The 13,429-nt window shown below is 41.5% G+C and overlaps 1 protein-coding gene and 1 pseudogene across 3 annotated transcripts; both read left to right on the top strand.

The window, feature by feature from the left end:
- The first annotated feature begins 1,445 nt into the window (after positions 1 to 1,445).
- LOC141569359 (sodium/potassium-transporting ATPase subunit alpha-4-like) lies at positions 1,446 to 13,429 on the top strand. Of its 3 annotated transcripts, XM_074322267.2 has the most exons (6): positions 1,446 to 1,595; positions 3,986 to 4,118; positions 4,378 to 4,495; positions 7,679 to 7,947; positions 9,458 to 9,727; positions 13,291 to 13,429. In XM_074322267.2, the coding sequence occupies exons 1-5, from the start codon at positions 1,573 to 1,575 to the stop codon at positions 9,662 to 9,664; spliced, it is 750 nt and encodes a 249-aa protein (XP_074178368.1). In that variant the 5' UTR covers positions 1,446 to 1,572; the 3' UTR covers positions 9,665 to 9,727; positions 13,291 to 13,429. The 3 variants fall into 3 exon arrangements, with proteins under 3 accessions (XP_074178368.1, XP_074178366.1, XP_074178367.1); XM_074322265.2 differs by lacking the exon at positions 1,446 to 1,595 and having other exon boundaries at positions 3,675 to 4,118; XM_074322266.2 differs by lacking the exons at positions 1,446 to 1,595; positions 13,291 to 13,429 and having other exon boundaries at positions 3,675 to 4,118; positions 9,458 to 9,861.
- Positions 11,171 to 11,271, top strand: LOC141569412 (U6 spliceosomal RNA; annotated as a pseudogene).

Genomic DNA, 13,429 nt, shown 5'->3' with positions numbered 1-13,429 from the left:
ACTGTACCCTCAAGAGAATAAGAGTGGAAAAGGCAAACTATAATTTAGTATTATTATGAAAATTGTATGAACTTGTGGACCCCCTGAAAGAGTCTTGGGACCCCATGACTTGCCAGACCACATTGAGGACCATTGGGTTAAGAGTAAAATCACATATTATTGCTATTACTATTACTACCCTGTTTCCCCAAAAATAAGAGCTAGCCGGACCATCAGTTCTAATGCATCTTTTGGAGCAAAAATTAATATAAGACCTGGTCTTATTTTACTATAATATAAGACCCGGTCTTATCTAACATAATATAATATAAGACCAGGTCTGATATTAATTTTTGCTCCAAAGGATGCATTAGAGCTGATGGTCTGGCTAGGTCTTATTTTCAGGGAAACATGGTACTACTGCAACCACTAATACAATGACCACAAATAAAAACCTTAAATACAAGCCCTCAAAATGTAAGCTTGTCTTAGCTCTAGAATTTCTTCTTTTTTTTAATTCTTTTTTTTTAATCTTTATTGGGGAATATTGGGGAACAGTGTGTGTTTCCAGGAACCAACAGCTCCAAGTCAAGTCGTTGTTTTCAATCTAGTTGTAGAGGGTGCAGCTCACTGGCCCATGTGGGAATCGAACCGGCGACCTTGGTGTTATGAGCCCTGTGCTCTAACCAACTGAATCAACTGGCCACCCGTAGAATTTCTTCATTGGAAGGGTATCATCTGGTAACCAGGGAAGAGCATAGGAGGTTTTTCTTATTTTTATTAAAATTGTATGTTTTTCAGAGGAAGGTTGGGGAGTGGCTGTTGGGGATTAAGGAGAACTTCTTTTAAAGTCCTCTAGTAGGTTCTAGTATTATTTTCATTCAGAGAAAAAAGCACACAAGCCTAAAGTAAAAATCTATGTATTCATGTATTTAGCTGGGTTTCTTCCACACCTTTTCTAAGCTAGAGAGTCCAAGTGTACATAGTCCATATGTTATCAACAGTCTGTATCACATCCCATAATTACATTAGCCTTGCACATTATTTCTATATTATGAATTGTCCCCACTCGAGTTGGAGCTCCATAAGGGGAGGGACCATTCTTACTCAGTTTGGTGTCCTACCGGAGTACCGAGACCCAAGATGGGTATTCAACAAGGTTTGTAAATCAGTCCATAAACTAAAAAACCCATTCTATATTAGCATCCTAAATGATATCCCTTCTATAATGTAAATTTTTAAATTCCACTTGTTTAGGAAGAACTTCCAGTCTGACTTTCAGAGAACTTCTTTGGTCTCTAGACTCATCTTGGGCTATAATGGCAGATCTGAGTTTTGAAGTGGGATTCCTCTTTGCTATAACTGTTTCTTTTTCATGATTTTCTACGCATCCTTATTTCTTCTCCACACAGGGCCTTAGTCCTGAAGAGGCCCAGGAAATCCTGACTAGAGATGGACCCAATACAATTACCCCACCCCACACCATTCCAGAATGGGTCAAATTCTGTAAACAACTATTCAGTGGCTTCTCTCTCCTCCTGTGGACTGGTGCCATTCTCTGCTTTGTGACCTATAGCATCCAGATGTATTTCAATGAGGAATCTACCAAAGCTAAAGTGAGTCTGCTCAACTACTGCGGTCCAGCCCGGTCTCTGTTTAGCCCCTGACACTCTTGTGCTCAGCAGCCTAGCACTCCTGAAGCCCTCTGGCCCAAATACCTCGTACTCCCAAGACTTTCTAAGGGAGCCCTCAGTTCTTCCTGGTTTCCCTAGTTTTTTCTCTGGAAAGCTACTGATTCAGTTTCCCGACATGCATGGTTTGCCACAGAAACTTGCTCTCTTTTATCTTCCCAACTGATCATCATAACACTTTGCAGTCCCTTTCTTTTTCCCAGAATTTTAATCTCTTCATCTCCTTTCACCCCATCTCCCACACTACCCACCTCCCACCCCATGAATAGCCTTCCGGGGGGAGGATATAGGCCTTCATGGACCTTGGATTTTGCTGGCTTCTCACCATAGTTCAGGAAGCCAAGTAAGCCAGCCCTATTTCAGATTCTTCTCAGCCCCTGAATTCTCCAACTGAGTCTTATGGTTCCTTGCAACTGGAGAAACGGCGATTCCCTTCACAATTTTCCGAGGATGAAGAGGAAGAAAAGGACCTACTGATAAGCCCTTTCTTCCCCTACCCCCGGCTGTACCTGGGCATTGTATTAGCTGTCGTGGTCACCATTACGGGCTGCTTCTCCTATTATCAGGAGGCCAAGAATTCCAGGATCATGGAGTCTTTTAAGAATATGGTTCCTCAGCTAGGATTGGTATGAGAGGATCCTGTGTGGCCATAATTATTAAGTTCCCTGGAATATTATATTGTGCAATGAGTGAGCCCAGGGAGGCTGGTTATGAGAGGTTTGCTTAGGTTTTACTGTATCTGGCTTTAAAAGGACCCTGAGAAAGACACAACATCACCTATGAAGTGGTCTGCTCTAGAATGCACAATTTGAATCTAATGAGCATAATATGAAACCCCAAACGAGAACATTCTATTTTTTCAAAAAAGGCAAAGGAGGTTGGGGAGGCTGGATTCTTCAAATGTTAATGACCTAAAAGACAAAGTACCACTGTGGAAATATTCCAGATTAAAGGAAGATTAAATAGACATGACAACTAAATGGCATACCTGGCCCTAGACTGATTACTGTGTTGGAGGAGAAAAAAAAAATACTGTAAAAGATATATTGGGTCAATTGATAAAACTGGAATACAGACAGTAGATTAAAATATTGTGTCAATGTTAAATTTACTAAAATTGATAACTATTTAATACCCTAACTCTTGGGAAATGCACACTGAAATATGTAGAATAAAAGATCATGACATGCATAACTTAACCTCAAATGGTTCAGGAAAAAAATGTATTTACATACACACATATGTAAAGACAAAGAACAAATGACAAAGCAAATGGCATAAAATGTTGATAGGTGAATCTGGGCAAAGATTTTACTGGTATTCTCGGTACTATTTTACTCTTGCAACTTTTCTAAGAGTTTAGATTATTTTCAGGTAAAAAGATTTTTGCTTTGTTTGTTTTTTGTTTTTAACTACCTGGAAATAATATGACAGTAGAAAAAGGTTCCTAGGTACAGAGTTGGAAACTTGAAAAGAAACAGGTTCCAAAATTTCCAACAACACAATTGTGTCCTAACACTGTGGCCCAAGATCATCATCTCCTTTTGGTGTGAACATAACTTCCTTCCTTCCTCAGGTAAGCATTCAGGTAGAATGAACTAGGAATTTGGAGACTACCAGTTGCTTTAGCTGCCTCACAAACAACCCCAAAACTTAATAGTTAAAAACAACGAACATACTATTTCTCAAAATTCTATGGCTGGGCTGTTCTTCTGATCTGAGCTGAACTTAGCTGATTCTGGGTGGTCTAAGATGACCTCATTCACATGTCTGGGGTCTCAGCTGAGATTATTGGGACATCTGGGACTTTTGTCCTTATGATCTCTCTTCCTCCAGGAGGCTAGCTTGGGCTTGTTCAGTATGGTGACAGAAGGGCTCCCGGCAGCAACAGGGCAAGCTCCAACGTGCAAGCATTTTTTAAGCCTCTGATTGCATTATAATTGCTAATGTCCCATGGGTCAATGCAAACTATAGCCAAGCTTAAGTGTAGGGATGGAGAAGTAGAAACCATTTCATAGTGTGGGAGAAGCATTAAAGTCACATTGCAAAGGGCCCTGCAGACAGCAATGGTAAGAATTTGCAATCTACCAAAAAGCCCTTCAAGAATTATAATCTTGTACACCTGAAAATTATATAATGTTGTTAACCAATATTACCCCAATACACTTAATAATAATAATAAAGAATGATGTAATGAGTGATAGTGTAAGAAAGGGGAGTCAGAAGGAAGGAAACCAGAAACAGGAGGTTATAGGCCAGGAACAGGATGGGGGAACAGAAAGCTTTGGAAATGACCTTACACTGTCTTCCCACAGCACCTCTGGTAATCATGGAGGAGAGAAGATGCAGATCAATCTACAAAATGTGGTAGTGGGAGACCTGGTAGAAGTGAAGGGTGGAGACCGAATCCCTGCTGACATCCGGCTCTTCTCTACACAAGGATGTAAGGTGAGACAGCCAAGCATGGCCTTTAGGGTACTGTGGTAACCTTGGCTCAGTGAAGGAAAGTATGATTTTATTCAGAACCTTGAGAAGTTACAAGTGCAAATTTGAAATTAGAGACAATAAGGTGCTGGTGTGCAAATTTATGCTTCTCTCTGCATGTAAATAATGAAGATGTTGGTGGCAGATAAAGATGTGTCATCTTTACAAATGAATCTTTTTTTTCCCCTGCTCACTTTATGACCCATCCTGCTTCCCATGCCAGGTGGACAACTCATGCTTGACTGGAGAGTCAGAGCCCCAAACCCGTTCCCGTGATTTCACCCAAGAGAACTCTCTGGAGACCCAAAACATCTGCTTCTTCTCCACCAACTGTGTGGAAGGTGAATATCGCATCATAAGTAGCCTAGATTCAAAAGCAGAGATTGAAAGATTTCTAAAGGTAGTAGGGTAGGTAACAGTGGTAAATAGTCTAGGCTCTCCAACATTCATAAGCTGTATAAAGGTCACAGCCATCATTTTCACAATTACACAATGATGATACTAAAATCATCACCGTTTAGATTTTTAGTAGATTAAAGGAATAATACACATAAAATGCTTAGCACAAGGCCTAACAAATTGTAAGTGCCCTATAATTGTTATTACTATTCTAGCTAGTGAATGGACTATGCTGTATGAGCTGAAAATAGCACAGAAGGGAAGAAAATTATTCAGCCCTGAAAATTATTCTTCTCCTGAGGCAAGCCCTATCTTCTCCTCACTATTCCAAAAGAAAGTGCAGGCAATGGAAATTTGAGTTCCCAGAGGTGTCATTCACACTTTGGGTTTGCTCCTGGTATCTAAGACATCCTTGAACTGGGAGGCAGCTCTGGCCAAAGTGATAACAATGGACTCAATATCATTATGCCAACTTCTTCATCCCTTCCCCTTAAGGGGATCTGCAAGACTCTCTGGAACACACATTAAAACCATTGTTCATACTTAAGAATAAGTGTTTGGGCATCTAAAAATAGCTCAATTTAAATTGAATGCCTAGTATGTGTCAAGCGCTACAGAGAGCTCTGATTCTCACAACACTATACAACATATATTATCCCAATTTTACACATGGAAAACTAAGGTTCAAAGAACTTAAATGCAGTATCCAAGAGCATATTTCAACAGAAAAGAAGAAGATCAAGAATTCTAATGTAGGTTTGTCTCCAAAGCCCATGCTCTTTCCACAGACCCTCCTGTGGAACAAAGCTTGCTAATGACCTCTCTGGTAGTAAAATTAGATAATTTGGAATTACCTTAAAGGATGAGAGTGACATTAAGACTGGAGAAGAATCCAACTAGAAAATAAAATATACATTAAATAAAATTAAAAATTTTTTTGATTGGACAGGACAGAAATATGCAAGTTAGCAAGCTTTCTCCAAAAACACTAGATTTCTATTATTGTTTTTTAGAAAGAAATTTGCTCAAATTTGTCCTTCCAAAGTAGGGTTTTCATCAGCAAAGTATATGCTGCAGATAAGGGGAAAAGTGGATGGTTGCATTCCATCTGAGAAACAAAGATCTTGCTAGAATGCAAGAGGCTTTAATAGGAGACTAGAGGCATCCAAGATGTGGACAAGAGGGTGAAGCTAGATTGAAGGAAGGAGCTTTTGACTTTTAAAGTGAGGGATTTCTGTGCAATCTGCAAACTAGTAGCATAACTTTAATCTTTATCCTAGAACCTTGCCACCCTGCTATCATCTCTGTGGATTTTGACAGGGCTGCTGATACAAACATCTCTCTTTGTGTTCTCATGTATCTTCATGGTGGGGTCCAAAGCTATTTCTCTGACACTATCTAAAAGGTTATGAAGGAATCAGTCTGGCCTAGGATATGGGAGGCTTGGCCTTCTTAACCTTCCCCAAAGTTGCATCATCCCACCCTGTCTCTAGACACATTGGGACTAGTCATTAAATCCCACCTCTCCAAGCATGGGGAAACCGTAGCAGAAGGATGAAGGTGAAGAACTAGACTAAACCATGGAATAGTCTATAGATACAGGTGAAGTAGATACAGGTGACACCATACTGTACTCTCCCCCCAAAAAATATAAAAACCTTTCAGCACCTCTCAATTATTTTAGTAGCTTCCTTTCACAAGGCTCAATGAATGCCTCTGACAACCAGTTTGAAGCTCATCTGTAGAGTGCCTCATGTTGGGACACTTTCTAGAGCCTTCACCTAACATTGACCTGACCTTTCTGGTATCTGAGCCAGGACCCTGTTGCCAGACTCATGTAGCTGAAGGTGACCTTGGAGATCTGTGTTACAATGTTTATTGGAACTGCCAGATTAGAGCTCACTCCTACAAATTGCACATATGGTTTTATATTTGTTCCTCTAGAGACCCTAAATTCATCTAAATGAAGGAAAGAAAGAAACTAATATTTGAGTGCTTACTATGTACTTGACCCTCTTCTAGGCTCTTTTAAAAACATTTTATTCCTCATAGCTTTGTAGGTGTTTTCATTCCATTTTAAAGAGGGGGAAACCTGAGTCTCAGAGTGTTTAAGTAACTTGCCCCAGGGCAAACAGCTAGAAAGTTGGGAAAGTTGAACTTTCAGCCCTACGTCTTTCTGATTCTAAAGTGCTATTTCTACAATATGTTGCTTTTCTGGATGATTCTGGCTGTGACTTTAACGGTAGGAATTTCAGCAATTGTGGTAAAGCAGGAAGAATTACTTTGAGCAAAGAACCTTGCCAGGCCCCTCATTTCAAGCCATGTAGGTGAGTGGTCTGCATCATGTGTGTGCAGAGTCAAACGTGATGTCCCAGTTCCCGGTGCCCCTCCAGGTCAATGCTGGTGGAGGGAGGAACACAGAACCCCAACTGTGATGGCCTATGATACCCAGCAGGGGTCACAGTGGCTCCAGTCAGCAAAGCAGGAAGGGGGTTCAGGGCAGGGCACGGTTTCTCACCTCAACACTATTGACATTTTGGGCAGGATAACTCTTCACTGTAGGGGGAGAGGAGGGCTGTTCTGAGGACGGCAGGATGGTTAACTGCATCCTTTCCCGCTACCCATTAGATGTCAGTAGCAACTTCCTCTTATCCAGTTGTGACAACCAAAAATGTCTCCAGACATTGCTTAATGTCTCCTGGGGGGGGGGGGGGGCAAACTGCCCCCGATTGAGAACCAATGGGTTAGAATATAGGGGGATACTGGAACATAGGACTCTAGCAAATGGGTAACCACTATTCCTGGAAATCTAGAAAGTTTCAGCTGCTGAAGGCAAAATAAAAAATATAGAGACAATAGAAGATATTTAGATCAAGTGTAATGAAGACCTTGACAGTGAAGGTAATCATGCAACAAAATTGGGTATATCTGGAGAACTATGAAATCTCTTCAGAGATTTTTCAGACTAGAAGACCCTTGTATAAACTAAATATGAGGGGAATAGAACATAATGACCTCTCAGAGAGCCTTGAGTTTCCACCTTGTTTTTGACTACTGGCAGCTTTGTCTTTGTGGAAAACAAGCCGAACAGACTTCCCAACTCAGACTTCCCCCTTCATCTGCAGGAACAGCCAGGGGCATCGTAATTGCCACGGGAGACTCCACAATGATGGGCCACATTGCCACCTTGACATCAGGACTGGAAGCTGGCAAGACCCCCATTGCTATAGAGATCGAACACTTCATCCATCTTATAACCTCGGTGGCCATCTCCCGTGGTGTCATTTTCTTTGGGCTCTCCATTATCTTGGACTACAGCTGGCTGGAGGCTGTCATTTTCCTTATTGGCATCGTTGTAGCCAATGTGCCTGAGGGGCTGCTGGCCACTGTCACTGTGAGTAGCCAGGATGGAGGGTGGTCTTGGAAAACAAATCACTCCAAGGAAATGAAATCACTAGTATCTTTTTCATTGTTGAATCTCTCAAGAGCAGAGTACTCCTGACATGTATACAGGTGTCAAATTGTTTAGTTCCCAAATTACATTGACTTCCTCCACCCATATTTTCTAGTGCCTTCTCTTTCTTCTCAATAAGAAAGGAAGTTAGTTGCAATCCAGAAAGCATTAGATTATAACTCCAGGATGAGTTCCAGTCCTGGGTGTACTGGCCAAAGAACTTGGCCAAATCACTTACCTCCAGGCCACAATTTATTCATCAGTTTATAGAGGAAGATTAATTTAGAATCATAGAATCTTATTGGAAAGGACTCAAAGCCCGTATAAATTCAATCTTTCAACCAATGCTAACTATCCTATACAAAGTTAATGAGAGATGATGATTGTTTTTAGTCATAAGAGGATGACCCCTTTTTGTCTCAGCTCATTTCATTGTTGGGTTGCTCTAGTTCAATTGCATCGTGTTGAGCAGAAATTGACTCCATGTTTGGTCCCAGTTTTTCCATCTGAGGAAACACAAAATAAGTCAATTCTCTCTCTTCTACAAACCACCCTTTAGATTTTTGACAGTAGCCATTATGTCCCCTCAAACTCTCCAGATAGGAATTAAAATAATCCCTTTCCCCCTCACCATATGACAGACTTCAAGTCCTTTGTCTTGCTGATCACCTGTTTGGAGTATGCTCTAGTTTACCAATACCCTTCCTAAAACAGGAATGAGAACAATACTTAGGTTGTGGTTGGACTAGCACAGAAACATCAGAACTAGTGATGTTATGTAAATAAACCATAACCCCATGATTATGTAATTCTGTGCTTACGTACCCTCAGGCCAAGAATTCATTAGCTTTTGAAACAATCTTGTCACACACCTGACTTTTATGGAATTTATGGTCAATATAATTCATGGTCAACAAAAATCTTCTGGTTTAACTGATTCTGCAAGTCATCTTCAGTGCTGCGATATTCCTTCTCAAGTTCATCATTCTCTGCATTATTTAAAACTATTGGTATTATACAACCCCTCCTCCACATACAGAATCTTTTACTATAATAAAAGAATTTTATACTATAATAAAAGTCAATGTGGTCTCTGGAAAGATTGGACTTGAGAAAGAGGTGTGGCCTTACTTGAATGACAGAGGATGATGAAAAAGAAGACAGGATCATGGGGGCGTGGAATATTCCTGGGACAATAAGAAAATCACTATCTATTATACCCTGGTAAAGTAATACACTCTGGTTTTGAAACTCTACAGTAAAGTACAAACCAAAATCACTTCCCTAATTTCCTTTACCATAGTCACAGATGGAGTTTCTAAAGACTAGGTCGGACAAAAGGGAAATTAGTACAAAAATTTTTTTTAAAACTCAGATATCCAAAACACAGAGTGGTATGAGTAGCCAATATCTTCTCTCCACTTATTTTTTGTCCTCTTCATGGCCTTAGGTGTGCCTGACACTGGCAGCCAAACGCATGGCCATGAAGAACTGCCTGGTGAAGAACCTGGAGGCGGGAGAGACACTGGGCTCCACCTCCACCATCTGCTCTGACAAGACGGGCACCCTCACCCAGAACCGCATGACTGTCGCCCACATGTGGTTTGATAAGACCACCTATGAGGCCGACACCAGCGAAGAACAGATTGGTGACTAGGGGCATTGGTGGACCAAGACTAAAAGGATTTGGGGGATGTGATGAGTGAGCTGAGAGGGAACGGTGAGTTCAAACAGAAGACAGCTGGAAATGAATGAGACAAGGTTAAGTATGAAGGAAAGGAAATGTCTCTGTGAAGTTTTGGGGTACAGAACAGCATGGGAATAACTCCCTGCTTTAAACTATCCTCTCCTTTGCCCACAGTCTGTTCTTTGTCCCTGGGGAATACATTTGCCAAGGGCTCTGACACCTGGTTTGTCCTGGTCCGAATCGCTGGACTTGGGCTGACTTTAAGGCTGGTCAGGAGACCCTTCCCGTAGCCAAGGTGTCAGGCCTAAGAGCGTACAGGGTACTTCAGTGTTCAGGGTATAACCCGCCCTCTCCCAAAAAATCTCTTTCCTGGTGCTCAGTGATTTCCCCATCACCCCTCCCCACTCTGCCCCTCTCCTGTCCCATGGGCAAGCCCAGATGCCCAGGCCCTCAGGCTTATATACAAAACCCCGTCCTGGCAGCGGGAAACAGCAGGGGATGCTTCTGAGTCAGCCCTCCTCAAGTTCGTTGAGCAGTACTACAGTTCTGTGAAGGACATGAGAGAGAAAAGCCCCAAGGTGGCAGAGATTCCCTTTAATTCTACCAACAAATACCAGGTACAGAACCGACAAAGATAGGAGAATGATTGGTGGGGCTCATCATTTGGGGGAAATGAGAGCTTTGCCTTTGTCTTCAACCTCACCTCTGAGCAGTAGCATAGACAGTGGATAACTAGCATCCTCACTAGGAGGAAGGTTATCTCAAGAGATAGTGACAAATAGGAGCAGAAAGGAGAAGGTGATAAAGGGAGAGGCTTCTGTTCTAAACAGAACTTGAGGTTATGCCACTTGTGGAGACAGCAAGTCATAAAACACTCTCTTAAGGCTGGTTGGTGAAAGTCATGTTATAGTCCCTGCAGCTGTTAGGAGGCATCTTTGTGGCTACTGCAAGATTATCTGCTGAGGAATAAGGTTGGATTTATAAGCTACTTCCCAGACATACCTATTTCATTAGTTATCAAGTATTTGTTTTCATTCCATGCCTGCAATTCTAGCAGATGCCATCAGATCAAGAGTCTCCAGTATGTTTCTGAAGTTCATTTCCCAGGAGCATTTTGTTCGTTAACCAGGGAGGAATGGCAAGGGAAGGAAAACGATTGAGTGAGGGACACTGGTGGCACTAACAATAAAATCCATGACAAGGACAGGAAACACAGTATTTCTCTCCCACATGAGAATCCTGGCACACTTTGAAGAGGGGGGTTATGGTGAAAAGTAGGGAGCGGCAGCATTGCCATGACTGGAACTGTACCAGCTAAGGTTTGAGTTCTATGGGGCAATTGTGACTTACTCAGGGGAATGGGATTCTCCAAGGTCATGCACTGTTGTACAGGTCAGACATTCAGATGTAGGTAATGGAGAGAAACTAGGACTCCCAAAAGTCCGTTTTGTTTTGGGGTCTTATAAAACATGCAGTGGGCTCACGTCTGCAGCACAGCTACTAAAATTGGAAGGAGGCAGCGAAGATTAGCATGACACCTGGATAACACACTAATTTGTGAATCATTCCACATTTTTATGTTCGAAAGTTCCCTGTGAAGGGTAGATCTTAAAAGGTTTCATCACACGAAAAAATATTTGTAGCTAAAAAGAGTAATAATAAAATAACAAAAATTATATATATATTTTAAAACCCAATTACCTATATTATCACATTGAACACTGAACAAGGAAGAGTTAAATAAATAGATCCATAGTTTTTTGCCTCAACTGACTTTTAGTTAGTGTAATAAGATAGGTCTGCCAGGCCCAAACTTAGTTCCACTTTTTTTGACCTCTTGTTTAGTGACCTCACTAATCAGACAGGAATTTTCTGCTAGGCAGGGTCCACTTAAAGCCTTGACCAGAAATAATTAGGTACCTTTTCCTCTACATGATTTAAATAAAAGCAAAACATAGCCATGGCATTTGTTAGGATGATTTAAATAAAAGCAAAACATAGCCATGGCATTTGTTAGGATGTCCAACAAAATAGCAACTTTCCCCAGAATGACCACATTCGTGCCTTTTCTGAGCTATTGAATATCAAGTTCAAACAGCAAAATCTTCCTCCATGGTGAACTCAATGTGCTCGGCCAACCCACCAGCCACTGGGCTCTTGCAGGGCTTGCTAGGGGAATATGACAAGAAAATCCCTCTACTTTCACTCTCTACAGACAACTGACTTAACTAGCTTGCTCTTAGTGTGGTTAGAGGCTCCAGTCTGCAAAGGAGTTCTTAGCCTGCTGGTCATTTGCAGAGCTTGGTTTCTATCCTTCTCTGAGATGAAAAGGAAGAAGGTTCTCTGTTCTGTTATTTCCAAATTTCTCCCATATTTTTATCTGTGATTTTCTATCAAGATGTGATTTTTCTGTGACCAAGTTACTAGTTTATGTAGGTCTTGTGTCATCTCCAATAATCTCCAGTAGTCAACAAATATGTATTAAGCACTCAGAATATTAAGCTTTTAAAAACTTTTACAGCTTTCTGCTTAAACGAGTTAAGGCTTTTCCTCTTAACTCCTTAAGCATATTTTGAATATAACTAAACAGTTTTTTTTAAAGTTTCTAGTGGAATGTTTTTAGCCAAGTTTTACACACAGGTTTCTCACCTTGCTTATCTTTTGAGCAGTGCAGTCTGGCCACCATCTCATTTCCTTTCAATGCGCTGATTTTGTTACCTAACAGGCTGTGTAGGAGGAATTTCCTGTGGATCAGAAGAGGATCCACAGATAGTTCCTTTTCACAGATCAGAGGTCAATGGAAAATGCAAAACCAAAGTGGACCTTATTTTTCTCTCCTCCTTTTGTGTTGTCTCCTCAGGTTCCCTTCATGAATATGCCCTTCCCACCTCCACCCTCAGCCACACTGACCCTGACCCTTGACTCGTGACCCCTTACCTGCACCATCCAACTCATCTTGCACCTTTAGTAGAGAGTGGAAAGGGGTCTAGAATGACTAACCTATTTGTAAATTGTGCTTTACCGTTTTTAAAGTATTTTTTACAAATAACATCTCTCATAAAAATAATGAAGTAGGCACCGCAGAATCATTCACGTTTTATCAAAGGCACTAAGGATTTTAGAGGTCAAACAGATTGACCTGAGCCCATAAAGCATTCCTGCTGGCCCTAGAACACAGGTCTTTGGGCTTTAAGCTTTCTCTCCAGCCCACTCTGCTGTCTTTGCCTGCCCCACCACTTCTATTCTCTAGCCATCCAGATATAGAGGAAGCAGGAAAGTGAGTGCACCTGCTATTGCCAATAGGGCTAAGAAAATAAGAGATTCATTGTGCAAATAACACCAGGCTAGTAGGTTCCTGGAAAGGAGGAGGGGTGAGCTGACCGTGAGCCCAATTTGACTAGAGACGGAACTGCATTAGGGTCCGAGGACAAAGGAAATGGAGGGGTATGAAAAAGGTTGCCTATCTCTTTATCCTGAAAAAACTTTCCCTTGCTTTTTTGCCCCTGACTCTGATCCTCAAAAAACTTTCCCTTGCTTTTTTGACCCTGACCCTGCTCTCTCTCTTGTTCCACCAATGCTTTTTCTCCTCTCCCTAGATGTCCATCCACCTTCGGGAAGACAGCTCCCAGGCTCATGTGCTGCTGATAAAGGGGACTCCTGAGCGGATCTTGGGGCTTTGCTCTAGTTACCTTCTGAATGGGCAGGAATAGCCAGTGGACAATGAAATAAAAGAAG

The sequence above is a fragment of the Rhinolophus sinicus genome, chromosome 11, assembly GCF_057876585.1.
Source record: "Rhinolophus sinicus isolate RSI-liver-muscle chromosome 11, RSI-T2T, whole genome shotgun sequence".
Taxonomy (NCBI): Eukaryota; Metazoa; Chordata; class Mammalia; order Chiroptera; family Rhinolophidae; genus Rhinolophus; species Rhinolophus sinicus.
The sequence above is the reverse complement of the archived record's forward strand: the minus strand, read 5'-3'. Positions and strand labels throughout refer to the sequence as shown.

Excerpts from the sequence above, each read along its gene's own strand:
- LOC141569359 (XM_074322265.2), top strand. The coding sequence starts at position 3,807 with ATGTTGTTAACCAATATTACCCCAATACACTTAATAATAATAATAAAG. Across the intron at positions 4,119-4,377 it reads TCTCTACACAAGGATGTAAG|GTGGACAACTCATGCTTGAC; the intron begins GTGAGACAGCCA and ends TTCCCATGCCAG. Across the intron at positions 4,496-7,678 it reads CTCCACCAACTGTGTGGAAG|GAACAGCCAGGGGCATCGTA; the intron begins GTGAATATCGCA and ends CTTCATCTGCAG.